The sequence below is a fragment of the Nelumbo nucifera genome, chromosome 6, assembly GCF_055504915.1.
Source record: "Nelumbo nucifera cultivar China Antique chromosome 6, China Antique-T2T, whole genome shotgun sequence".
NCBI lineage: Eukaryota > Viridiplantae > Streptophyta > Magnoliopsida > Proteales > Nelumbonaceae > Nelumbo > Nelumbo nucifera.
Window position 1 is genome coordinate 61,494,151 of NC_142654.1, and position 27,292 is coordinate 61,521,442.

Sequence of the window (27,292 nt, forward strand, 5' to 3'; positions counted from 1 at the left end):
AGAGGGTTTCTCTCTCTGTGGGAAGGTTTCTCTTTGCGTAAGAGTCTCTCTCTTGGTGGGAGGGTTTTTCTCTCACATCTATGGATGTGAGTTTTCATTTATTTCTCTTCATATCAGTGTTTATTGGAGAGGTTCTTTGGATAGATTTGGGAGACAACGGTTTTGATCCAAGCCTATGGAGCAGACTTGGGAACTTTGGTTTTATTCATTTTAATCTTCATTTTCCCTCTAGTCTTTTTCTTATTTCTATAGGGCCTTGGTCGAATTTGTGTGTAGTATGCTAATAACCATTTGTTTTGTAACGATGTTATCATTCCTGGCAAGCCTTTTTCCAGTGACCTTCAAGTTCTCTCCAATGACATTCAAGCTCCAAATGTTTCAGCTTCTATAACGATATGGATGGATGTTTTTTTTTGCACATTTTGCATCCCTACAGTTAAGGGAGCATTAGGGAGAATTTTGTAACAGCTTCAAATGTTTCAGCTTCTATAACGACTTGAATGTTTGGACGGTGAAGCATTAGGGAGAGTTTTATAATAGGAGGCAATCTTAAGCCTCTCCCGCTTTCACGTTTTCAATTATGCCATGAATTGAGTGCCATGGTACCTATTTTCTCTATACCCCTTGAGGGTTTTGCATAGTTGATACAGATTCATTTGGAAGGGAGACGCACTCTGTTGGAGGCGTTTAGCCGACCTTTTTGGCGTTTAATTTTTCTACTTTATAAACTAAGCATTTATCAATGAACTTGCCGCGTCAAAAAAAATGTTGTTTCCCTTATAAGAGATAATGTCAATATTATATAACAAGGACTAAGTAATATAATTCCAAGCGAAGCTTGAGAACTTCTAGGACATGGCATCCAAATCAAAGAGTATTTGGACAATAAACAATTAAACATACACAACATTTACCCACAGAAAAGAATAAATACAAACATAGTAACTCGCCCAAGATAATATTCTGGGAGTTAGCTATACCAAATCGATCATTTCATTCTACATTCTGTCCTTAAGGAGGGGTACCCCATTATTGTGAAAATCAAAAGACAGATAATCATCATGCCGTTCTTCGCATCAACAAAGCCTACAAAAAATAAAAAATAATTAAGATTTAACATCAACTGTGAATAGAAAATAACTTCATGTTTCTGCACAAAACCCCAATTCTCCCCCACCCCTCCGAATAATATCAGAAAATGATGAATGCAGCCATTGGTAATCCAGGATTATTCCATAAAGCTCATATTGATTTTCTAATTAACCTATCCAAGGGCATGTTAAGCTAGTCACAATAAGAAAACTGTGCTTTCTTGCTTTAAGAGGAACAGAGCCTGGAAACCAGCTGGACCTGCACTCCATCCAAAAACAGGTCTTCCCAAATTTTTCTTCAGTCTTCAAATCTATGATGTGATTAGGTGAACACCATCAAACCAATATAAAGGGCTCAAAGCTGAAATCTTCGTAGTCGGAGAGGCCACTATCATCAAAATATCCAAAGTAATCATCATAATAAATGTCAGAAATTCCAGATGAGAACGAATCAACAAAAGATGGATCATCATGAATTTCAGCACTGAACTCATAATCATCGGTGGAATCATTGGGAGGTCTCAGATGTCTGATCATTTCTCCACATCTCTTTCCCAAGTCTCCTGCTAGATCAACATTGAAACACTGGCGGAGGTCAAGGGATTCAAGATAGAGACAACCATCAAGAATGGCCTGCAGACCATCGTTATTCAGCTTATTTCCAAAAAGATGGAGGTGGCGTAACTCAGGCATGCTTTTTGATATAGCATGTGCTTCTTCATTAGACTCGATATGTGGGCTCCTGTACCCGTGGCAGTTCAATCTGAAGGATTTCAACTGAGGGCACGAGTTGCCCACAGCTTCGAGTGCTTCTTCTGAGATTGAACAGTAGGAAAGTTGTAGCTCCTCCAATAGGGGCAGCTTTTTAGCTGCTTCCATCAACCCTTCATCTGAAATCTTATAGCAAGACACTAACCGAAGGCATCTTAGAGGACTTGACCTGAAAATGAAAATGTAATCAGAACAATATATTTCCATATAAAAAAAGTTAGAACAAGATAGAGGGCTAGATGCAACACTGTAGGTAAAATGAAGAGAAGCAAGCAATATGTAGACAGACCAGATAGCCATTAGATGTGAGAGAGAGAGAGAGCTATGAAGACCTTTTACGCTCCATTTGGGAAGAGTGTAGATACAAATATATCTCTTTCATAAAAATGCAAAGTTGGCTTAGTTTTGCAATGATAGTTTCATACTCTTGCCAAACAATTTTAGTTGTGATGGGTGCAAACACAAATTCCAAGACTGAAATCCACCTTTTTTACATTGACCAACTTTGAGTGCAAAAGTTTTTGGATGCAAAGTTTGCTCTCATTCTGAACTTTTTTTTGGTAAAGAACTATTCTGAACGTAATGGCATTTTGGACCATCTATTGAAATGGAAGACACATGACACAGGATTGCTCCCTCCCTCACACATCTCTCTGATAATAATTTGCAGCACATAGATGTCATTGTTACATGACAGAAGACACTGTACGAACAGCAAATTTAGTGTACATATCTATCTAGAAGCTTAAACATGGAGAGTTTATCCTACTTGTGAGATGGTGAGCGCCACATGCTTAAACATCAATCACATTCTAGAATGTGTGCTGCACAGAAATGTATAGTCAAGTGTGCTGCCGAAGGGGAGGAAGGGGGGAAGGGCAAGGGTGGAGCCAAGTGCACTGATGAGTGCAAGGGTTGCACAATCAGGTGCCAGGTGGTGTTCAGTCAGGTGTGGGGTTGGCAGATGCTCTGCCGCTGCTAGGCTGTCCAGCATAGTGGGCTCCAGCTAGGAGCCTAGACATAATATCTTACCATGTTCATCAAATCCTAACCATCTAAGGGGAAACAATTTTGTCTTTTAAGTTATAGTGAACTCTAGTTATGGTGTTACTTCAACTATCCCAAATGACTTTACTATGTATTTCACTAAAGAATGATAAAACATTTGTTAAACTACACACCTCAACCAAAAAACCAAGAAAAATGCCAAACACTGGGACACAAACTATACGGGTTGCAATTGGGAGGTTGGGCATGGTTTGAGCTTCAATCCACCTATATAATCCACTGACCTATGAAGGACAAATTTGAAGTCTTAAATGGGTGCCACCCATTACCCAATTCAACCTGCCCAACCCATCATTCTCATTAAAAGATTCTTGGACACATACATGCATGTCTTGGGTCATAGTAGGTTGTCAAATAGTACATAAGGATTGGGTTGACCCAGTAACTGGAAAAATTAACCCAACTAGAAGGTTATAATTCTGGACATTCGGGTTGTGGTGTGCTGCCATGTGGCACATCTTGGTTGGTTTACCCACTTTACCAAAGAACTGACACAAGTGGAAATTTCATCTTTTGGGAGGATCACAATACTAAACACATACGCACACCAAAATATGTAAGTAGATGAAAAACGATAAATGTTACATCGGGCATGTGTAATTTGCACATCTCATCCAACCCAAGCATATTTTGCTCCATTTCCATTGGAGGGAAAAAAAACATAATAAGCAGCCTATTTTGCCACTTTTCACATGTTCCACAATCCAGCATTGAATCTGACACCTAGTCCTAATCATCCAAAGTGGTGTGCATCCTCAATCCACCATCGAAGAGACAGGAGGGGGACTGTTAGAAACCAAAAACAGAGCAAGCCAATTATTCAGAAGGTCTACTCAAGGAAGAAAACACGTGGGACTAAACCAGGTGTACAACAAACTAACTAATGAAAGTGGGAATCTGGATTCTTGAGTTGTTACAGCTGTCACAAAACTACATTGTACATGCAAAAATAAGTGGATTGGGAATAAGAGAGGCTTACCTTGAATTCGATTCAGATCTCTCTCTCTCTATCCTCAGCTTTAATTCCTACAATATCTCCATTCATTCTATTACCCATTTGAGATTTATATCTCCATTTGGTATCAGAGGCATAATCCAAGCAACATCCAAACTATAGGTAAACCGTAGTACAGAGCTTTAACCCTACAAGAATCAGGACTATTAATCATTAGATACTACCTAGAACCTTTAGCTAGAACCCAAAACTGCAGTCCCCTTGGAGAGATCACTTGGCTAGCACCCAAGTTGTTAGACTAGTCACCTAACAGTTCCCCCATGGCTAGAACCCTTGCACCCAGGGCGAAGTCGCTTTTGGCCGAAAAGGATTGGTGAAAGGCCGTTGAAGTTGACTGCATGTTACCAGTTAAGGGGAAGGATAAGATGAGGAGATTGTTTAGGTCAGGATCTAGTAATGAAAATAGTCCTGAGGAATATGGTACAAGCTCATCCCTTACAATGTCTATGTCTATAAAAAATATGGAAGAAATAAACTATAGTAATATCGAGGAATCTCTTCAAAACTGGACTATACCTAAGATAACACCCTCCGAAATATATGAAAAAGGAGTATTCAGTCTAAATACAGACTTTAACATTAGAATAGTAGAAAGAACGATTGCTCTAGGCAACGAATCAGAAGATTTTCATCTTATAGATAGAAAGGTGATAGAGGCTTATAAAAAAATACATTGTCATTGTATATACACTTTGGCCTAATACAAGTAGCCATAAAACCATTAACAAGGTTGGGCCTCTAGACAACTGCTTTAGCCTGTCTAACAGATTCAAGGCATAATAAATTCAGTGATTCCTTAATAGGAGTAACAGAAAGAAGTCTTCATCAAAGGCTGATATACTTTAATGCTTTCCCTAATTTCTCATTGTCGTTAACGGACCCAGGGATACAAGAAGCCTTAACCTTAGACCCAAGGCTTCGATTTGAAACCAGGATCAGTGAATGTAGCATTAGTCTATATGGTCTATTTTAAGACCACGAATACCATCTGTCCTAATACCAGGATCATCGGAACAAGGGGAATAACTACCCTATTCTAGACCATCGCTAGGAATAATATAACTATTCCTAGGCAGATTATGTGGAAAGATGTAAAACTACCGGACAGTTGGTCAATAGCTAATATAGAACCTCCCAGACCCATGGAGTCCATTGAATTAGTATCGGTATTCAGTAACCAGGATGGATCCGTTGAGTTGCGGTTCAGAAGAGCCTCTACTTCTTCAAGGTCCTTGTATGTTGAACCATTAGAGGTAAGATCTTCTCATTCAAGAAGATCGGTAGATTTGTTGGAACCATCTCGTCCTCCTCTTGGCATTATATATGCTACCTATAAAACCCCTATAATAGAAACACCACCTTCAAACTATCACGCAGCCCAGAGGAGTAACCCCTCAGTGAAGCAGATTTTGAGATAAACATCTTGGAAATTGAAAAGAATTCCAAATAGATAAAGACCTAATAAAGTTAGACTTTAATTCACAACCAATAAAGAAAAAAATAGTTCTTTGAAAACTTCTCTAAAAATGAGAGAGAACGTACCCGAGAATTATGGTACGAAGATAAGTTAGAAGTAAAAGAAAATATTCCCTTTTGGGATTGGTTTGTAAAGCAAAAACTAGGGATGGCAATTTTCCCCATTTCCCCGATCCCCGTGGGGATCCACCCCGAATGGGGCAAGGATGGGGATATTTTCCCCCACAGGGATGGGGATGGAGAAATTTTCATCCCTGTTAGTAGGAATGGGGTGGGGATGGGGAGAGCACTCCCCGCCCCGTGGGGACCCCGATCCCCGCTTCGTGGGATCCCCACTTGTATATATATATATATGTATATCTGTATGCATACGTTATATATGTAAATATGTAAACACACATCTATATATTAATATTTTTAAAAATATGGTTGAATATGTTTGAATATTTTCTAATACGATTGTAAATGTTAATTATTTTATTTTTATTTTTTAAATAAAATAAAAAACAAAAACAAAATGGTTAGCATTATAAAGAATCATGGGGAATGGGGATCTCCGTGGGGATAGGGATCCCCGTAGGGATGGGGATGGGGATGGAGATAACCTTGTCCCCGTTAGCGGGGATGGGGACGGGGACGGGAATGGGGATTTTCACGGGGACGAGGGGATGGGGAGAAGCTCCCAATCCCCACTCCGCCCCATTGCCATTCCTGGCAAAAACATTTCTAACACATAAAACCACCAATAGAAGAATTAGATAAGATCCAGCTCTCATTTAGTTCAGTTGTAATCCAGTTATCCAAATTCCAATACGGGTCCAATAGAAATCGAAGAGATAAGATTCAGCTCATAACCGAATATTAACAAGTCAAATTTGGATCTAGGTATGTCTGATTCAAACGGATCCGTTTTCAAACCTGTATATATGTTCTGTGCATATAATATGATCCATAATCCTGGTGGGTACGAGTCTGTGCACTCGGAAGAGTCCGTATTAAACAATTTTCACATTATTTCATAATCTTCTTCTATCAATACAACATCCAACTAAAATGATAACGCAATTCAGCACAAGTACGATTTCAAACACCGAAAAGAGGGTTCTTATGGAATTTAAGAAAAAAAAAACGAAAACAAGCTCAAACTAAGAAACGTATTACAGGCAAGCAAGGATATACGAATATCTTACTTATCGGTGATACGCTCCAGAACTTTGTCGGTTGTAAAATGTTCCGCTGAAAATTCGATCAATTGCCCGTCGCTCCTATCTATGGCATTCAATGCCATTTTCTCCAGATTCTCTACGTCATAATCAGTGTGGTAGTAATCCTGCACTTCCCGCATATCTATGCATCGCCAAAGTTGAGGTGATCTGGAAAGCTTCCTCCATGAAGAACATACAGCTTGAGCTCGGACAAGGACTTCAATGGCACCAAGCTTCATAAATATCAGATATAAAACGTCCGCAGGCAATTCAAGCCAGTTCCTCACTTCCTCGGGTGAATCTAGACTCACAGATTCCATGATTAGGCAACGGAATGAAAACCGCGGAATAGGTCAAGGTCTCAAGGAGTCCTCGAATCGTTTGCTCGAAAGAAGAGGTTTCTTAGGGTTTCTCAAACCAATCCGAAATTCTAGGGAGAGACCGGGTTGACGATGCTATTCTCAAAGAAGGCGTAAGGTTGACGGTATGCCAGGCCTAATGAAAAACCAGTATCACCATTTTCATCGTCTTCAACTCTCCTTCTCGCGAGCTCAAAGTGTGGTAATCAAATGAACTCAGAATGATTGAATGAACGATGAGATAAGGTCACCTGGACTAGTGGAGTTTTTCTGACGTTTCGTGACTTCTTGATCTGTTTACAAGTGGGAACTTATTTGACAGTTGGATTGGAATTTCAGTTGTGAAAAGAAGGAAGAGCCTTAATCATTAAGTATCGATAAGAGTAAAGAGCTTTTCACCACAAAAGGTCACACCGATTTTTATAAAAAAAAAAACAAAAAGTCACACCGACCTCCTCCATTCATTCCCCATGGAGTTTTATGAAAGGGAAAAACATTAATGGTCCGTTCGATTTGTGGATAAGATGGGAATCACCTATTATTGATGTGATGTATTTTTAGGACTAATTACATTTAGTTGTTTTTTTAAAGATAAAACCAGAATATATTACTCAGAAAAGCAAAATACAAAGTTTTATACAGAGGGAATAAAGGAAGGATAATGAGATAAATTTGACAGAGTTAAAGTTAGAAAGCAGGTTAGGTTGGTAGTTGATATAAGCAGTCTAAGAATAGTTCAATGTAGAGAAGATGGATGTTCAATCGCATTGATCACCATCTGAGAATCTGAACAAATTATAAGGTTAGATTTCCCCCAGTTGATGACTATAAGATATTCCTTGGTAGATTGCAAAAAGTTTTGCTTCCTCTATTGATCTTAAAAGTTTTTTCCACTTGCAACCAAGGTTTAAAGTATCGTTATGTATCGGTCGATACGTATCATTCTGGAACCCTTTCGATACACCCCTACAGTGGGTGTATCAGGGGTTTTGACCGGTTCAGGGGATGGAGGGGTCCTAGATCAACTCTCCTGAACCAGTTAAAAAAAAAAGGTAAAAAAACAAGTATCGAAACACCCGATACACCCTACCGGTATATTGGGTGTATCGATATTTTGAACCTTGCCTGCAACTTGTAAGCACTCCAATTGAGTAGTTAGAATAATAACCCCAAAAGAAAAATAAGAATGGATATGTTTTCCTACATCTGTAAAGATTATACAATCAGTATTATGATTAAGATGAAGACATAATTGAGGAGGGAAGGCTGGATTTGGAGTAGGATTTGTTGATTTATCCAATACTTGATCAAAGATAGCATTTGTTTTTCAAACAATTCATATATTAGAAAGATCAGAATCCTTAAAAACTCTTTCATTTCTTGTGAACAAATATAGTATAATGCAATAGCATACGAGCTAAGAATTTTGCGAAAATCAGATTTGTTTGGAAATTTTTGTGCAAGACTAATTATGCCTTCAATCCAATTAAGATCAGAAAAGGAATCTAATATAATGTTCCAGGGAGATGCAAAGAGAATAGTTTGAGTAAAGGAACATTCAAGGAATAAATGATTAGTAGATTTTGAATTGTTATTTCAAAAGACACAAGTTTGATCTTGATCTCGGTTGAATATTTTAGTTTTTACTAGGAGGTAATTATGTATGATACGCCAAAATAAAAATTGATACCGAGGAGGACAAGAAGTAGGGGTGATCATTTCAGCCTGGCCCGCACAAGCTCGACCCGCAAATTTTGGGCTTAGGCTTGAGTTTTGTGTTCAGGCCTGGCCCGGGCCCGGGCCCACATCAAACCCGCAAATTTTAGAGTCGGGCTTGGGCTTAATACTTCAAGCCCGTCGTGGCCCACATATATTTAAACTTACATATTTTGTATATAATGTATACATGTTATTTTACATTATATTATAAAATTTATATTATATATAATATTTTATATTATATAATGTATGAAATAAGTTTATGTGCATGTTATGTCATTTAATATAAAATATTATAGCTATGTAATGTTTTATATATGAGTGACATATATTATAGCTATGTAATGTTTTATATATGAGTGACATTGGCCCAGAATCAAGCCCGATCCAGCCCGGGCCTGTATAGACTTGGGCTAGGGCTTATGTTTCAAGCCCTGCCCAGCCCATGATCGCCCCTGCAAGATAGACTCCAAATCCATTTAATGCATGATTTCAAATGATCATTCAACTGAGGCAAATTATTTTGGATTAACTCTTTATAAGCCATTGAAGTTGAGAATTTTCTTGAAAAATGTTTAGTCCAAATCCATGAAATGGGAGTATTTGCAGGAAGGATAGATGTGTGGAGTATGTATGATTCTTCTACAATATCAAAAAAAGAATGGATTACAAGTGTATTCCAATCACCATTTTGGATTAGATTGGTAAAAGTATAATTCAGAATTTCTGCAATAATAGGGTGATTGGTCATGTGAAAAGAATTATTATTCTGGATCCAAGATACTTGTGAAATTGGATTTGTGGAGTTTTCTAAAACAATGAAACCAACCTCATGAAAAAGAGCTTGAATTTCAGGAGCAGTAGATTTTCAAAAGTAAGAGTTGGTACGTGGAATGGGTCGAGGAAAATTTTCATTTAAAGGGATATATTTCGATTTTCATATCTGAGCCCACCATTTATGTTGTTCATTCAGATAACGCCAGGCAAGTTTCTTAATTGAAAATTTTAATTATATATTAATTTATTATTATTTTATGAATATATATATATAATTATTATTTTATTAATACTTTATTATTATTTTATCAATACTTTATTATTATTATTTTATTTTATTAATATTTAATATCTTAATATTTATCATTAATTTATAACTATTCTATTAATATATTATTAGTTTTATTATTTTAATAATATTTTATTGTTTCATTTTATTAATAAACAAATAAGGAGAAAGGGGACTGCCTTGTCTTAAATCCGTATATGGGATAAAACTTTGCCGATGGAAACCATTAATAATAACAAAAAAAGGATACAAAAGAAATACAATAATTAATAAATTAAGTCACACCAGGTTTGAAACCATTTTCCGCCTTAATTGTCTAATAAAATCCATACACTACTCAAATAAAACCCCTCTCAAGTCTTAATTGTTTCTAGTAAAACTCTCTCTCTCTCTCTCCAATAGTCAAAGTTTGTAACATATTCACTCATCCCATAAAATCCCAATATAAAAAGAAAGCCTATAACCATTACAAAGGCAACATCAAACCAAGAAAGGTTTTACCCAAGTTATTACTTTATTGGCAAATTCTTAACGAAGTCTTCCCATAGAAACTCGAGAGGTTGGTTTAGATTGAAATGAAAAGCAGTCTTTTGAGTTCTAACATTAAGTTATGTTTGGTTTGAAGGAAAACGTAGGGAAAGGAAGGGAAATGTAGGAAAACATATACAAGGTTTGTAAAGGTTTCCCTACCTTTCCCTACTTTTTCTTTCAAACCAAACATAGCCTTAGAGTTAGAGAGTGCAAAAATATTGCATACCAACCATAAAAAGAAAGATATTTGCAATCCTATCCCTCACTCTATTATACTCATTTGGCATAGATTCCAATAAATAAGGCTTTTAGTGTTCAATAAGGTAGACAAAATGGATAGTCCACCATAAATTGAATGATTATTTTACGTGTTTTCCTTACAATAATTATTAAATATGATAATAAATAGTAATTATTAGATTTAATAATTTATATTTTATTTTGCTCATTGATTTTACTTCTTGTTATGATGTTATGAGCTCATGTGAAACATCATAAAAATGATTTGACTTTTGACACAAAAATGATTTGGTCACACCACATCTAAACAATTTAATTTGACATGGTTACACCACATTGTGCATCTCGCTATGTGCATGGGGTATTGATGGGAACATGAAAAAGACTTTCTTATTTGGGATAGGACTACAAAGGGAGGATAGGTAGGCCCATGTTTGATTCATTGGTATTCAAAACCAAATATGATCTTATCAGAAGAATGATTATTTCCACCCTCAAATAGAAGCATTCTTTTTCAGGCATGTGTCTACCTAATCTAAAAAATGTAAAAGGTACGAGCTTCAAATGATAGTTACCTCCACACTCAAAAAGGGTTAGTGGTAGGCTGTAGTTACCTCCGCTTAAAGAAAAAGAAAAAAAAAACGCATTCCAATTGATTAGATTAATCCATAAATTGGGTTATTATTTACGATATAAATGATGGGTGTCAAACAAAATTGATTAAAATACTAACCTTGCACTTAGTACATATTATTTATTCTTTAGTATTATTTTTAAAACTGCCACTATATGAAAGGCGCGAATCAGGGAAATTTCCCTCCTCCTCCTCCTCCTCCTCCCTTTTTATCATTCTCTTCACACTTCTCTCTCTCTATTGCATTTGAACTCTCACTATTGTGAATATTGAATGACTACCCAATACCAGAATGACCACCGGATGACATCTAACAACGACTTCGGCTCTCCCTTTCATTTTTGCTTTTTCTTCCTTATCTCGACCTTTTCTTTAGTAAAGTACCACTTGAACATAGTTGCTAACCTTCACCATAAATTCCAACATCAGACGACTATCAAAGTTGAATCCTTGACTCAGTCTCAACCCTTGTATTGTCTAACCCCACACACTCAACAATTCCAGTTTTGGAAATCACTAATCCTATCTGAATATCACCCTATCCATAAGACTGTTATCAAGAAGGAAGAACCAAATTATGAAGAAATGAAGCTCTCTGTGCCCAACGACTTTGGTTCCACTTCCAGAGGCTTGAGTCCAAAGGAATATTACTCTGAGGTCAGGGTTAGGTATGCTATGGGAATTCAGCTTATTATTCAATTCCAATGTCAAGTTCTAGTCGAGAAATTCGTTGTCAGTCCCTTGATATGTGGGTTGTTTGGTGTGATTTGGTTGTGTTTAGTTGTTGTATCTCGAGTTTTCGATGATGGGTGGGCTGATGAGGTAATGCTAGATTTTGAGGTTCAAGCAGAAGGCAATTAGTACTTTTCTATATCTCCTATTTTCTTATCTTTTAAGTGTATATGCATTTTTTACTTCAATTTATTCATCCACATATCTTAATATAACATCTACGTTTTCAAATAGTTTTTTTTTTTATAGAAACCAAGAGGGGCTACAATAAGGCGGGGAGTAGCGCGTCCCCAAAAAACAGATTTACATATACAAGCTAAATTTTAAGGAATATCACTAAGATTGAGACTTACTGTACCCTGTAGGGATGAAAAGGCTTGATTGACGAGCCAATCTGCTGCTTGATTAGCTTCACGATAGACATGATTGTAGACCAAGTCTTCACTTGCTCGATTCTTCAAATCCGAACACTCTTCAATGATATTCTGAAGGTTCCAGGGGGGGTCGATGAGTCGTTTCAGACAAGAAATCACGATCAAGGAATCGCCTTCAATGATGATGGAATGGTTTGGGAAATTCATTGCCAAGTTGTGGGCCTCCCACGTGGCCCAAGCTTCCGCCAAGTTGATTGTCGTAGAACCTAAGTGGTAAGCATTGTAATCTACCACTTCACCTATGAAGTTCCTAGCTATGGCTGCGATTGAGCACAACCTATTATTTAGCCGGGACACATCGAAGTTAATTTTGATAGTACCAATTTTTGGAGTTTACCACACAACATATTTGCATGATTTATGGGATTCCACCCCATTAGTTTTCAAATTAGTTTCATAGTATTCAGAAAAGGCCGATAGAACTCTTTCATTCACCACTTGAATAGGGGGTGACGCATTATTAAAGGATTTTTTATTTCTATTTTTCCAGTTATACCATAATAAGAATGCACACTTTTCTCTTTCATTGTTTCCTCCAATGTCTTCAAATACTATGGTTCAAATGCGATTATAATGATGACTATGGGGTCTAAATGCCAGTTTGAAGTATCTATTGCCCATAACTATTTAATTAAAATTAATGTTACTAGGTGCAAACCTAAGGCACATTTTGAATTTTTTTTATAGATGCCAATACAAAAGATAACTTTATTAAAAAAAAAACAATTTTTAGGATTCTGTCCTTGCCTCTTGAATTCCTCATTCCCTCTGATTTTTTATGCATTCAGATTCTGTTATAGCTCAAAATACAATATGCATATATTTCATAGTTTGGATTTGATTTGTTCTTTGATGTATGTGTTTGTCGTATCCATGCCAGCATGATGTTATATCAGCTATTTTGGAATTGAACTTGTTTCTTGCTAATTACCTTGTCATGCTTATTTGTCCAAATTGGGAGTCAAATAATAACTCCAATAAAATGTTTGAGGGAACTGGAATTCGTATGGCAACTTGCAAAGACTTGTTATAAGCCTTTTTTTAACTTTGATATTGATGACATAAATTGTTCATCCATTTGTTTTAGCTCATGGTTCAATGGATTGATGTGTTAGCATTTGCAATTCTGATGTCTTGTGATAGAGTCCAATGTAGGCTCCAAAAATAAAAGAAAAGAAAAGTGTCCATTTATGTGTATCATGGATGTACTTTTTTTGTGCTCTCTCTCTATGTATATATGTATATATATATGTATACTATAAAAAGTGTGAATAGAGTCTTAAGATTTCTGAATTTTTTTGGACTAAAATTCCCCCTTTTTTGAAATAGGGTCCCTATCTATTATGAGGGCAAAAAATGTAATTTGAATATTGTTATTCATTGCATTCAATTCTCTATCGTTAAATTCCATTTAAGGTATTAACTCTCATTCACCCTCATTTAACCATATATTTAAGGCATTTTTGTTTCTTTTAATTACTAAATTCCACTAATTAAATCCATACATAAACAATTATAATAACATAAAACTTGTTCTTTTGGAATTGACTTCGAAAAGCTTTTTATGTCGTGGTAAGAAATTTAACAATTTTGGGTCAAATAGGCCAACCCATGTTGCATTGTTGCCACAATTAAATAATAAAAGAATTAAAAACTTTATAGAATGCAAAAAATATAGAAAATAAAGAAAACTTTGGGAGCATCTTTAATATCATATATTCATCATATTAGACAAGAATAAGTATGATAAATAAGAAATACTTTTATTAATGATGGAAATTGAATATAAAATTTAAAACCAATTTCAAATAAAATTATTTTCCAATTCTCTCTCATTAAGTCTCATATCTAAGGTATGTATTCTCTCATTAAATCTTGCATTCAAGATATGTTTTTTTCATCATTAAATTCACAACATTGATTTTAATAGTATAAAATAAATACTTTAAAAAACAACTTGAAGATAAAACCATTTTCTTCCCTCTTGGTGGTGGGTAAGAAATTCAACCATTTGGGTCAAATGGGTTAACCAATAATGTCATAATCAAATAATAAAAAAAATCAAAATAAGTAATATATAAAAATACAAAAAAGGAATTGAGCATATCTCTAATATTGTATATTCATTATACTAAATAAAATTAAGTATGAAATGTAAGAAATATTTTTATTAATGATGAAAATACAATTACAAATTTAAAATAAACCTTGAAATTAAATAAAATGATGTCATAGTCAAATAATAAAAATTTTCAAATAAAAAACAAAAATAACACAAAAATAAAGAAAAAATTAGAGAACAATTTGGGCACATATTTGATGTTATATATTTATAAATAAAATAAAATATTGGGTCCATGTATAATATTATACATTCATTATATTGAACAAGAATAAGTATTATACATAATTTTATCAATGATGGAAATGCAATAATAAATAGTTTGGGTGGTGGGCTAGTGGTTTGGGTCAAATGGATTAACTAACGATGTTATAGTAAAATAATAAATTTAAAAAAATATAAAAATTATAAAAAAATTGGACACGTATCTAATATTATATATTAATTATATCAAATAAAAATCAAGTATGATAATGAAATTTATAATTTAAAATTGATCTAAAAGCAAGTCTATTTTCCTATCTAGATGGTGGGTCAATGATCAAACTTTTCAAATAAACTCACGGTGGTAACATAATTGAATAATAAATATTCAAAAAAGATAGAACACAAAAAAGAAAAGTATACAATTTTGTCGAAAACATTTGGACATTGTTGCTTATAATAATAATAATAATGATAATAATAATAATAATAATAATAATTGCCATTGCAATTTAAAATTTCAACGTGCAATGCACACACACACACACACATATATATTGATGAAGGGTGATTTGGCCCGACCTCATAAACGGGTGACACGTGTACGTGACTCGACATAAATGACAACTTGACATGAGCAGGTCGGCACGTTGACGTGACTCAACGCAGTTGACAGCTCAGCAAGTATCAGTTCACCTCAGAATGAGCTCGGGTACAACAATGTCCCGAGCTGAAGGTACTTCGGGTTGGGTCCATCGCAGTTCGTGAACTAAAACGACCAAGTACACGGTATCCTAGACCCAAGCAAATGAGCCACCTCGGATACAACTTACCTCGAGCAGAATCACCTCGGCATGCCACCAGCAGCTCGAACACAAGTAGCTCGCCACAGGATTCGTTATCAAGTAGCCCCGAGTCCCGCAAGATGCTTCCTATCTAACAACCGTACCTATCAATCCTGAAAGTTGCACCCACGTCCTTTGTCTGGCGGTGCAGTGCCTGCCAATTCTGAGAACTGCACTCATTGTCCCTCACCTGGCGGCGTCGTGCCTGCCAGCCCCGGTGATTTCTCCTGCCTGGCGGACCGTACCCTACAACGGTCACAAGAGCCCACCTACTCCCCAGTTCTGACGAGGATAGCCAATCATTCCGAGCCGTTATCTAACAGCAGATCGCCACTGCAGAGATTTGGGAGCAGCCCCTTCGAACCTACCAGAACATTAGTATATAAAGACTTTAACCCCCCCCCCAAGGGCCAAGGTATTGCATATTCACTACTCCCTAGCTTTCTCATCATCTTGCAAACTTATTTCCTTCCAACTCGCCGCTAAGTACTAACTTAAGCATCGAAGTGTTCCCGTCGGGTGAGCAACCCCGGGTTCCTTCATTTCTCTTCACACAGGTATCCCTTGCCCGATGCCAGCTAGAAGCTCAGTCACTTCCAGCTAGGAGTGGCCGGATTGTGCATCATCAATTGGCGTCGTCTATGGGAAATTGTTTCATTTCTCTTCTAGCAATGCCGGGTAGAACAACGGAGCTAACACTTCTGGGGGGCATCTTCAGGCCCCCGTCGTGCGTATTGGACAGTTCACTGTACCCCTCAACACCTTCGGGGTCCCCACGCTGGACCTACCCCAGGTCACCGAGGCGGTGAACACCTCGTTCCCTCATGCGGTGAACACCACCTTCACTGAACCCCCCATGGTTCCTCCTACCGTGGGGCAAAACCAGCTAGGTGACCTAGTGCAGTGCGTGTAGGCCATCCAGGCCCAGATGCAGCAAGTCCAACAGCTTTAACACTATCAACAACAAGTTTTGTTCTGTTTCTATCAGCAGCAGTTCCCAACGCTGCAACAAAGCCGACAACCAGCCCAGCCGTGGTGTCCAACAACGCCGCAGAACCAACAGTCGCTCAACCGCCGCCAAAACAACCATCCTCACCAAGGAGAAACCTCCCTAGCCTCATCCCGTAGCAGGAGGGAGCCAGTGGCTCCCATCACCTCGCGGCTACAAGGCAGATCAGAAAGCACTCGCCCCACCAAGGTCAGTCCGTCACTGCGCGTGCAACCAGAAGCCTCATTGGCAGGTAACCAATTCGAAGTCCTAGCCGCGAACTCTAAACAAGACCTTTCAGTCCAAAAAAGTCAGTACCAGTCTGATTCGCACCAAACTAAGACCCGACCTGATAGCACCGAAGCAAGCAGCACCAATGCAGATTCCACCAGGAAGCAGCGAAGGCGACGTCCCAAGGCTCGCTGCGCGATAATCCTTGAACAGCTCGTGGAGCCTAGTCAACCTGAGTAACCCAAAGGTAAGACGGGAACAAGCCCGGGAGTCACGAGGACCACCCCTCTTCTCTCAGTATCATCTTCGCTCTCCCCTGATCTCCCGGCAGCACCCATGCCAAAAGACTTCAAGGTACCTCCTCTAGACAAGTACGACGAGTCGTTTGACCCGAGTGACCATGTGGACTCCTTCCAGTCCCAGATGCACCTCATTGGGGCCAGTGAAGCCTGCATGTGCGTTGCCTTCTCCACGACCTTTAGAGGAGTGGCACACATGTGGTATAGAAACCTCCCATCCGGGGCAATCCAAAGCTGGGGGCAGTTTGTACAAGCATTCACTTCGCACTTCGATACTAGCAAAAAGTGCTTGAGGTCACAAGAGAGCCTTCTCAGCATAGTCCAGAAAGAGGGAGAGTCCATCGCAGGGGAGCCTTCTCAGCATAGTCAATGACACCTGCCTTTTGATCCCAAACTTGGACCCCGCGGTAAGACTCACTACAACAAAGAGAGGAGTCACTCACCAAGAGTTCAAGTGGCACGTAGCGATGAACAAGCCCAAGGACATCACCGCTTTCCTCAAGCTCGTCGACCATTTCATCGAGACTGAGGAGAAAATGAACCAAAAGGTCGGGGCCCCGACAGAAAAGAGGAGAGACGATGACAAGACGCACCACGGAAGCGGTAAGAGGAAAAAGAGCAAACCCCGACCAGGGGAGACACTAGGTCGGGGTGGCACCCTCGAGCTCCTCCAGAGGAAAGGATGAGCTACACACCCCTCAACGCGAGGCGAGGGGAGATCTTGATGATGATTAAAGACGCTCCATTTGTAAGGTGGCCACCCTGGATGAAGGGGGACCCCGCCACTAGAAATAAGAATTTGTATTGTCACTTCCATAAAGATCACAGTCACAGTACCGAGAGCTGTAAAAGTAATAAAAGTCAAGTAGATCGGCAAGGGGAGCAGAGGAGAGATGCTCCCGAGTCTAGTAATAGGCAGAATGAGCAGAGACCACCGCCCGAAGAGAGGCTTGTCCGCAGAGTAATCAACACGATCACCGACTGATCCATTGTCGCAGGCTGCACCTCGGCAGCTGGTAAGACCTCGGTCCGCGAACTGGAGTGCGAAGAGCAGAATCCGCCGAAGCGCCCACGACCCGCGGACCCCATATCTTTCACCAAGGATGATGCACGAGGAGTCCAATACCCCCACGATGATGCGCTAGTCATCAGGATGAAGATCAGCGACTTCGAAGTTAGACGCATCTTGGTGGATTCAAGAAGCTCGGCCGATATCCTGTTCAGGAACACCTTCGACAAGCTATAGCTTGGGGAAAGCGAGCTCCAACCCATGAGTACCCCTCTAGTGGGCTTTAGAGGAGAAGAAGGCCCCGAGGCCGGATCTCGTTGCCTATGGAAATCGGAACGTGGCCCAACATTGCGAGGTTTGAGCACGCCTTCCTAGTGGTTGCGACACCTTCCCCATACAATGCTATCATAGGACGACCCATCACCCACGCACTTCGTGCGGTGATAACAACCTACTACCTGACGGTGAAGTTCCACATGGACTTTGGGATCGGTGTAGCCCGGGGCGACGAGCTCGAGTCTCGAAAGTGTTACGTCACAGCCCTCAAGGGGAAGGCCAAGCTAGTAGAAAGCGTTGAGCTCGAACGGCCTGTAGAGTATCCTGAAGAGCGAGCTTCACCGACCAAGGAAACGACTCTCATCCCGACTTCAGAAGATGACCCAATCAGGACGCTACAGATTGGGGGAGCGGTCAGAGAACCTCTTCGAACTCAACTGGTAAGTTTCCTACTCAAAAATTTAGACGTATTTGCATGATCCGCGGCAGAAATGCCCGGTATGAACTCAAGAATAATAACTCACAAGTTAAACACTGATCCCCTAGTCGGGCCCATTAGACAAAAGAAACGCAACCTCGCCCCAAAACGCTGGAAGATAGTCGATGAGGAGGTCGGGAAACTTCTTGCAGCCGACTTCATCAGGGAGGTCCATTACCCGAGCTGGGTGGCTAACCCCGTTTTGGTAAAAAAGGCCAATGGTAAATGGTGCATGTGTGTCGATTATACCGACCTGAATCGGGCTTGCCCAAAGGACTATTTTCCGCTCCCCAAGATTGACCGTCTAGTGGATGCGACCTCAGGGCATGAGTTGTTGAATTTCCTGGATGCATACTCGGGCTAAAAGCAAATCAGGATGGACCCTACCGATGAAGAAAAAACGACTTTCATTATCGAACTAGGCCTGTATTGCTATAAGTCATGCCCTTCGGACTAAAAAACACCGGGGCAACCTACCAAAGACTTGTGAATCAAATTTTTGAGCCATTGATTGGCGACAAAGTTGAATGTTATGTAGACGACATGGTCACCAAAATCCAATTTTTGGATTGTTTAATAAGTGACTTGCAATGTGTATTTGAAATCCTACGCAAGTATAATATGAAACTAATTCCTAACAAGTGTGTCTTTGGTGTCACCTCGGGAAAATTCCTGGGTTACAGAGTTAGCCAACGTGGCATCGAAGCTAACCCTAAAAAGATAAAGGCTATCTTGGACATGAAGCCCCCTCACAAGCTGAAAGAAGTTTAGAGGTTGAATGGCTGCATGGCGGCCCTGAGCCGCTTCATGACCAAGTCGGCAGATCATTGCCTACCCTTCTCCAAGGCAATTAAGAAAAGCAAAGACTTTTAATGGACCGAAGAGTGCCAGTTCACCTTCGACGAACTGAAGAAATACTTGACCAGCATCCCGGTTTTAACCCGACCCGAGGAAGGTGATGTTTTAAAATTGTACCTCTCTGCGAGCGACGAGGCGGTCAGCTCGGTACAGATAAAGGAAGTAGATCGGGTCCAATGACCCATCTACTACGTGAGCAAAGTTTTGCAGGGAGCCGAAACTAGGGACCCAGAAATCGAGAAGTTGTTGTATGCACTGATCACGGCGGCTCGAAAGCTTCGTCCATACTTTCAAGCCACACGGTCATCGTTCTTACCAACCAACCCCTGAGGCAGGTCCTGCTCAAGCCTGAGGTATCCAGAAGGTTGACGAAGTGGGCTATAGAACTCAGCGAGTACAGCATCAGGTGCGAGTCCTGAACAACAATCAAGGCTCAAGCCTTGGCCGACTTCGTGGAAGAATGCACCTTTAGCACTACAACCTCTGAATCGATGATCGAGTACGTAGGGGAAGCCTTAACCAGCACGAAACCAATCTCGATCAAAACAAATCCAACCTGGGACGAAGAGCCATGAATCCTTCACGTAGACGGTTCGTCGAACCAACAAAGAAGAGGAGCCAAAGTAATCCTATACGGGTTGGGCAGAACAAAGCTAGAGTACGCACTCCGGTTTGAGTTTGCAACATCCAATAACGAGGCAGAGTACGAAGAACTGATAGCCAGGCTCATGCTAGCAAGCGAAGCACCTCGTCATCTGCAGCGACTCGCAACTCGTGGTCAACCAGGTAACCGGCGATTACGAAGCTCGCGACCCCACCATGGCCACCTATCTGACCAAGGATAGGGAAGCTCTACGCGGCTTCCAATCATACTCCATCAAACAAATTCCAAGATCTGAGAATGCGAGGTCGACGCATTATCCCGGTTAGACAGCACAAGCAACAACTCCATGAGGACCGTGTTTATAGAGAACTTGCCTTGGCCTAGCATCCTTGGGGGGCAGAGGAGGTAGCTCCTGTCGTGCAAGCAAAGCCAAGCTGGATTGACCCACTCGCGAGCTACCTGCTGCACGGGACCCTCCTTGTAGATCGCAATGCAACTAGAAGGGTAGAAAGACAGGCAACCAAGTACGTCGTAATAGACGGATGACTATACCGAAGATCCTACACGCTCCCCTACTTGCGCTGCTTACGACCCTCAGAGGTCGAGCTCGTTCGCAGCACTCATGAAGGGTTGTGCGGCATACACTTGGGGGGCAGGGCCCTCACCCAAAAAGCATTACGGCAAGGATATTACTGGCCCACAATGAAAGTAGACGCACTCGAGCTTGTCAAGAAATGTGATAAATGCCAGAGGCACGCCAACATCCATCATCAACCCGCTGCCGACCTAAAGTACCTCACTATCCCATGGCCCTTCGCATAATGGGGAACAAACATTCTTGGACCATTCCCACCAGTGACAGGATAGAGGAGGCTCCTAGTAGTAGCAGTGGAATACTTTACCAAATGGGTAGAGGCATAACCCCTAGCGACAATCACAACTAGAACGGTGCAAAACTTCTTCTAGAAGAACATAGTATGTCGTTTCGGACTACCCCGAGTTCTCATCTCCGACAATGACAAGCTGTTCGAATATATCAAGTTTCAAGACTGGTGTGCCGAGATGGGGATACAACATAACTTTACTTCGGTGGCACACCCCCAAGCAAACAGGCAAACAGAAGTCACAAATAGAGCCATACTCCGCGGACTGAAAGCCTGCTTGGCCCGAGCTAAAGGACTATGGGTGAACAAACTTCCTAGCATACTATGGGCCTATCAAGCTACCGTCAAAACCGCCATAGGTGAAACCCCATTTAACCTTACCTACGGCACGAAGGCAGTGATCCCATTCGAAATCGAGGTACCTACTCTACGCTTGGAAACATACGACAGAGAAGCAAATGACGGTGAGCTCCGCACCAACCTTGACCTGATAGAAGAGGTACGGGACCTCGCGTACATCTGGACTGCAACTTACCAGCAAAGAGTAGCTCGGTACTATAACAATCGGGTCAGGAAGCGGCACTTCCATGTCGGCGACCTAGTCCTTCGAAAAATAATGGTGCCTCAGCCCGGCGTAGGTAAGCTCAGACCGAACTAGGAAGGTCCCTACCGAGTAAAATGAGTGCTCGGAGAAGGTACGTACAAGCTCGAAATATCGAAAAGGAAGCAAGTACCTCGGGCTTCGAACATCAGTAATCTAAGGCAATACTACCTGTGACCGATGGACCCAGAGACGAACTAAGAGTCGCTCCTAGAAAGCCTAGGAGTGGACGAGCTGCTCCCAAAGCCCAAGGATTGACGAACTCGTCACCATACAAGTCCCAGCCGCCTCTTCGGCATGGGCACCCAAGTTTCAGTCGCCTCTTCGGCATGGGCGCCTAAGTCCCAGTCGCCTCTATGGCATGGGCAAAATTTAGGAGTGGACCCCAAGTCGCTCACAGAAGCCTAAGGGCCACAAGAAGACCTCAGTTTGCACCTCGGTCTGGGTGAAATCCAGGAGTGGACTACGGGTCCCTCCCTAAGCCTAAGGGCCACAAGAAGACTCCAGTTGCCACCGCGGCCTAAGTGAAATTTAGGAGCAGACTACGGGTCCCTCTCTAAACCTAAGGGCCGCAAAATGCCGAACTAACAAGGACCTATGCGCTACGTAAAACTTGGTTACCTCTAAAAAGAAAGACAGCTCGGGTATGAACCCTACAATGTCTGTTCCACCCATTACTTTTACTCGGCTTGGTAGCCCGGGGTAACCCGCACAGCCCGAAGTGACTTCACTTATGGTTATCCTTACTCATTGTCCGCTTGGTAGCTCGACAGTTCAGGTAATCTATACGTTAGATCGCCTAGCTCGGAGTTCACTCACACTTGGAAGTATTTTTACGCTCAAAAATACTCAAAGAGAAACTTTCATTGATAAAAGGAAGTTCAGATACAAGAATTTTCACCTGAGCTCAAAGGCTCGGAACAGTACTTCACAGTTCAGAAAGAAAGAAACCAAGGAGCCATCACTCAGAAGGGTCCACCGCCTCGACCTCAGTATCACCATCCTCCCCCGAAGAGTCGGGCTCTGCATCCGCAGCCTTGGCCACCTCGGGGTCCAAGCCCGTCATCATGAACCCACCAAGGTCAAGGTTGGGGAACTTCTGACGAACCAAGTAAGGACACAGCTTGAACCGTGCGTGGTAGGAGTTTGATCCGTATTCAACCTACAAGGCCTCGAATTCCGTGGACTCCTTGAAGCTCTCAATGGCCTTGTCCCTCTCCTGCGGGATAGATACCTCGAGGTCCACAATCTCCCACTCAAGACGCGCCTTCTCCTCATTCAACGATGAAATCTACCCCTTCTGGGTCAGGATCAGCTCCTTCTGGGCCTCAACCCCCTTCTTAGCCCTGAGCGCCTTGCCCCGAGCCTGATTCAGGTCACGGTGGAGCTTCTGCATCTGTGTCCTAGCATCGATGGCTTCCTTCGTACGGATCGCCGCTTGGCAAGCCAACGCACGACCAGTAGAGTTAGCCTACCAACAAGAAAGTCGAGATCATCAAAAAAAGGGGGGAAAGAGAGGCAGAAGGCTCACCACCATACAATGGGTGGCGACTAATCCCAAAAGAGTGCCCGGAGACAGCTCGGCCCACTTCGAGACTTCATCTTCAAAGACAGCGTCCCGACTCTTGTGCATAGCTTTAATATGATCAATAATGCAATCCTTCACAGCTGAAAGATAGCCTTCCGGTCCATCCACAGGTACAAACGAACTCCCTAGCTCTTAAGGATGAAGTCCCTCACATTGAACCTTGGCTGAAGTTGTCTCAAGAGCAGCAGGCTGGACCTCCTCCCGAGGTGCCTAAGGAGACGACTCCACAATCAAGACCTCGGGTGAATGATCGGCCTCCGGACACGGTCTCTTCGCGGCCTTCTTTCTCCCCTTCTAGGAGCTCCTCAAAAGATTTTCAGCATTGACCGGCATGACAGCTGCAAAAATAAAAGGTAAGATTAGTCACGAACTAATCAAGATCTTAAGAAAGTAAAAGCCCAAGACGACCTACCAGGACTCAAGTCAGCCTGCACGAGCTTATCTTTAGTTAGTTAGTCCGAGCAAAGGAAGCCGAGCTCCGCCCAAGACTTAAGCGTCTCTCTCGTCTTCAGGCCCAGCCTAACACCGGAAACCTGGACTGCCGGCCTCCGTTGGGTCGGGAAGGGCCACCTCTCGGGGTTACGAACTACGAAGTAACCCCGTTTCTAGGCCGAGATCTTGTTAGGGAGTGCGTGCAATAGCTTGTACCCCGGACAAGGGAATAGGTAGTAGGTTCTCCTATGCTCGGAGAGAACGCAGGAGGAGTTTTTCTTGATGGACAGGATCGTGGAAAAGGTATCGAGGTCAAGGGAAAGACAATACACGTAAAAGAGTGATATGGTCCCTACCACATTACGAATAGAGTTCGGGTGTAACTGATCTATGGTAATGTTAAAGGACTTTAGGACCTCGGTAATCAAAGGGTGCAACGGAAGGCGAAGACCAGCCATGAGCTGCTCTTCAAAAATCACAATCTCGTTGTGATCGTGTTCCCAGGGGAAGTTACCATAAGGAAGGCTGTAGGAAAACTCTCTCGAAAGATGGTACTAGTGAACTAGGGCCTGAAGTCGGTCCAAGGTCATGGTCGAAGGACCGAAGTTGTCTGGCACCCGACCTTGGTGGGAAGTGGATGCCAGACCACCCAAGGCCTCTCGGGCCTCCCGAGGTGCCTGTGCTTTGGAAGGGCCACGAGTTGCCTACGAACCCACAATAGCCCCATCCCGGCTACCAACCCGGGCCAAGGAGCCCACCTCGGCCTCATCAAGAAGGCCATCGGAACTATAAGATGACATGGAGATAAAACTAAAAAAGAAAAGAAGCGAAGGAAGACTCACCGAGAATAGACGACCTGATTAGGAAGAAATGATGAACTGAAAAAACTCGAGCTGAAGAAGCAAGTGCGACCTCAAGACGAGAACTGATAAACTTGTGGCGGAGGAAAATGGGTCCCAGATGTCACTATTTATAGCCACTATGCCAGGAAAGCAACGGTCAAGATTGAAGCGATCTAACGGCTCCTAAGAAAACTGAATGCACGACCCTCGAGACTGAAATAAATTTAGTGCATTTTTTGGCGTCCGCAGAGCCTATAAGATTGCCTGACGTTCACACGTGAATCGCACGCGACCCGTCCCACATCAGCCTGAACTCTGAGCCAAATCCACTTGTCGCATCATGAACTCCCCGCACCAGGTCAGGACCCCTAGCTCGGGGAGTAGGGGGCAATTGATGAAGGGTGATTTGGCCCGACCTCATTAACGGGTGACACGTGTACGTGACTCGACATGAATGACAACTCGACATGAACAGGTCGGTACGTGGACATGACTCAACGTAGGTGACAACTCAACAAGTATCAGTTCGCCTTAGAATGAGCTCGGGTACAACAATGTCCCGAGCTGAAGGTACTTCGGGTTAGGTTCATCACAGTCCGTGAACTAAAATGACCAAGTACACGGTAACCTAGACCCAAGAAAATGAGCCACCTCGGATACGACTTACCTCGGACAGAATCACCTCAGCATGCCACCAGCAGCTCGAACAAAAGTAGCTCGCCACAGGATTCGTTATCAAGTAGCCCCGAGTCCCGCAAGAAGCTTCAAATCTGACAACCGTACCTGTCAATCCTGAAAACTGCACCCACGTCCTCTGTCTGGCGACACAGTGCTTGCCAATTCCGATTACTACACTCATTGTCCCTCACCTGGCGGCGTTGTGCCTGCCAGCCCCAGAGGTTGTCTCCTGCCTGGCGGGATCATACCCTACAACGATCACATGAGCCCACCTACTCCCCAGTTCTAATGAGGATAGCCAATCATTCTGAGCCATTATCTGACAGCAGATCGCCACTACAGAGATTTGGGAACAACCCCTCCGAACCTACTAGAACGTTAGTATATAAAGACTTTAACCCCCCCAGGGGCCAAGGTATTGCATATTCACCACTCTCTAGCTTTCTCATCTTCTTGCAAACTTATTTCCTTCCAGCTCGCCGTTGAGTACTAATTTAAGCATCGGAGTGTTCCCATCGAATAAGCAACCCCGGTATCATATATATATATATATATATACATTGTGGCTATTCCCCAAACTATATATTGTGCTTCTAAGGTTTTTCTAATTACTCAATCCCTTTTTAAATTGGTGGCAGCAGAACCGAAAGTTCAAAAGCCTCGTGCTAAATATAGTGCAAAACCTCATAATATTCATGGTCAAGGGGCAGCAATAATATGGGTTAAATCTTTGAAAAGAATATACTACTATCTTATTCTCTTGCAACTTTTTATTTGGTTTGCTATATAATATTGGAATTGCCATAAAATTAGAACGATATTGATATACTTGGTAAATAGAATTGAATGTTTAATTCTCTAAAGAATGATAAACACATTTATGTGTATATTCTTTTGCTTTTTCATATTTGATATTTATCTTCGGTAATTACAAATTTGCATTTGTCGTTGTTGCGATCAAGGTGGGAAAAAGTACCTGATCAAAGGTTGCGCAAGTTAAGGTGGATTTGCTGAAGCATTCAAAGCATATGTTAACAACAATCTTGATGAAGTTGTTATTTTGAAGCTCATTGTGATCTCTATGTTCATTTGATCTTGGCTACACTCAATCACCCATAAATCATGTAATTTAGGTTTAACTATCATTATCTTTTGAACTGTGGCAAATACAAAAGCCTCCTTTCACATGGTAGTCGGCCAGAGGGTTAGTACCAACCCACCCATATTAACCCATTAACCCTTTTGTCACTCATGTTAGTGGGCCAGAGGGTCACAACCCACTTTGACCCTAACCCACCCATTCGACCCTCTATCTATCTAATGCAATTATTCAAGTCAGGTTTTTGTTTACCTTTTCTTTATTCTAACTTCATAAAACATACAATTATATATTTGAACTTCAAACACAAAAATAAAATAAAATTTTCAAATAAAAATAAAAATGCATAAAAACACAATATATGGCAAATATATATATCATGTAAAACATCAGAAATTATAGAAAATTTTAAAAATAATAAAAAATTAAATAAAAGTATGAAAGATAAATTGTAAAAAACATAGAAATTGAAGAAAATACAAAAAATTGCATTGAAGTGTACAAAATATGCAAGAAAATGCAAAAAAAAATTACAGTAAAATGCCAAAATACTGCATAAAATGCACAAGTTTATAGAAATTAGTGAAAACATATAAGTGATAAAAAATTTCAAAAAATATATTTTCAGCTAAAAAACCAAAAATTACAGAATAGTAAATAAAATAGTAAAAATTCAAAAATTTATATATTTCAACTAAAAACAATAATTACATAACAACATAGAAAATGACAATAAAAATTTCTAGAAATTATATGTTTCAGGTAAAAATAGAAACAAATTACCGAAAACACATAAAATGATGAAATCTTTCAAAAAATATATTCGACCAAAGATTAGAATAAAAGAAAATTGCAGAAGATAATCACATAAATGATAAAATAATAATCATCTGCCCATTATATATTTCAGCTA

At 41.0% G+C, this 27,292-nt stretch overlaps 1 protein-coding gene and 1 long non-coding RNA gene across 4 annotated transcripts; one reads left to right on the forward strand and one right to left on the reverse strand.

Moving 5' to 3' along the window:
• Nucleotides 1–756: 756 nt before the first annotated feature.
• Nucleotides 757–7,274, reverse strand: LOC104604288 (F-box protein SKIP19-like). 2 transcript variants are annotated; one of them, XR_016077905.1, is made up of 3 exons: nt 6,612–7,274; nt 1,351–2,031; nt 757–1,086 (listed from the first exon to the last, which is right to left on the reverse strand). XR_016077905.1 is itself a non-coding variant. In XM_010268574.3 (2 exons), the coding sequence occupies exons 1-2, from the start codon at nt 6,944–6,946 to the stop codon at nt 1,428–1,430; spliced, it is 939 nt and encodes a 312-aa protein (XP_010266876.1). In that variant the 5' UTR covers nt 6,947–7,273; the 3' UTR covers nt 757–1,427. The 2 variants fall into 2 exon arrangements, 1 of the variants encoding a protein (XP_010266876.1); XM_010268574.3 differs by having other exon boundaries at nt 757–2,031; nt 6,612–7,273.
• A 4,052-nt stretch (nt 7,275–11,326) lies between these two features.
• Nucleotides 11,327–26,647, forward strand: LOC148791107 (uncharacterized). 2 transcript variants are annotated; one of them, XR_016077907.1, is made up of 3 exons: nt 11,327–11,843; nt 11,957–12,554; nt 26,243–26,647. It is a non-coding gene; the product is annotated as an uncharacterized LOC148791107 (long non-coding RNA). The 2 variants fall into 2 exon arrangements; XR_016077906.1 differs by lacking the exon at nt 26,243–26,647 and having other exon boundaries at nt 11,957–11,997; nt 12,273–13,328.
• Nucleotides 26,648–27,292: the final 645 nt, after the last annotated feature.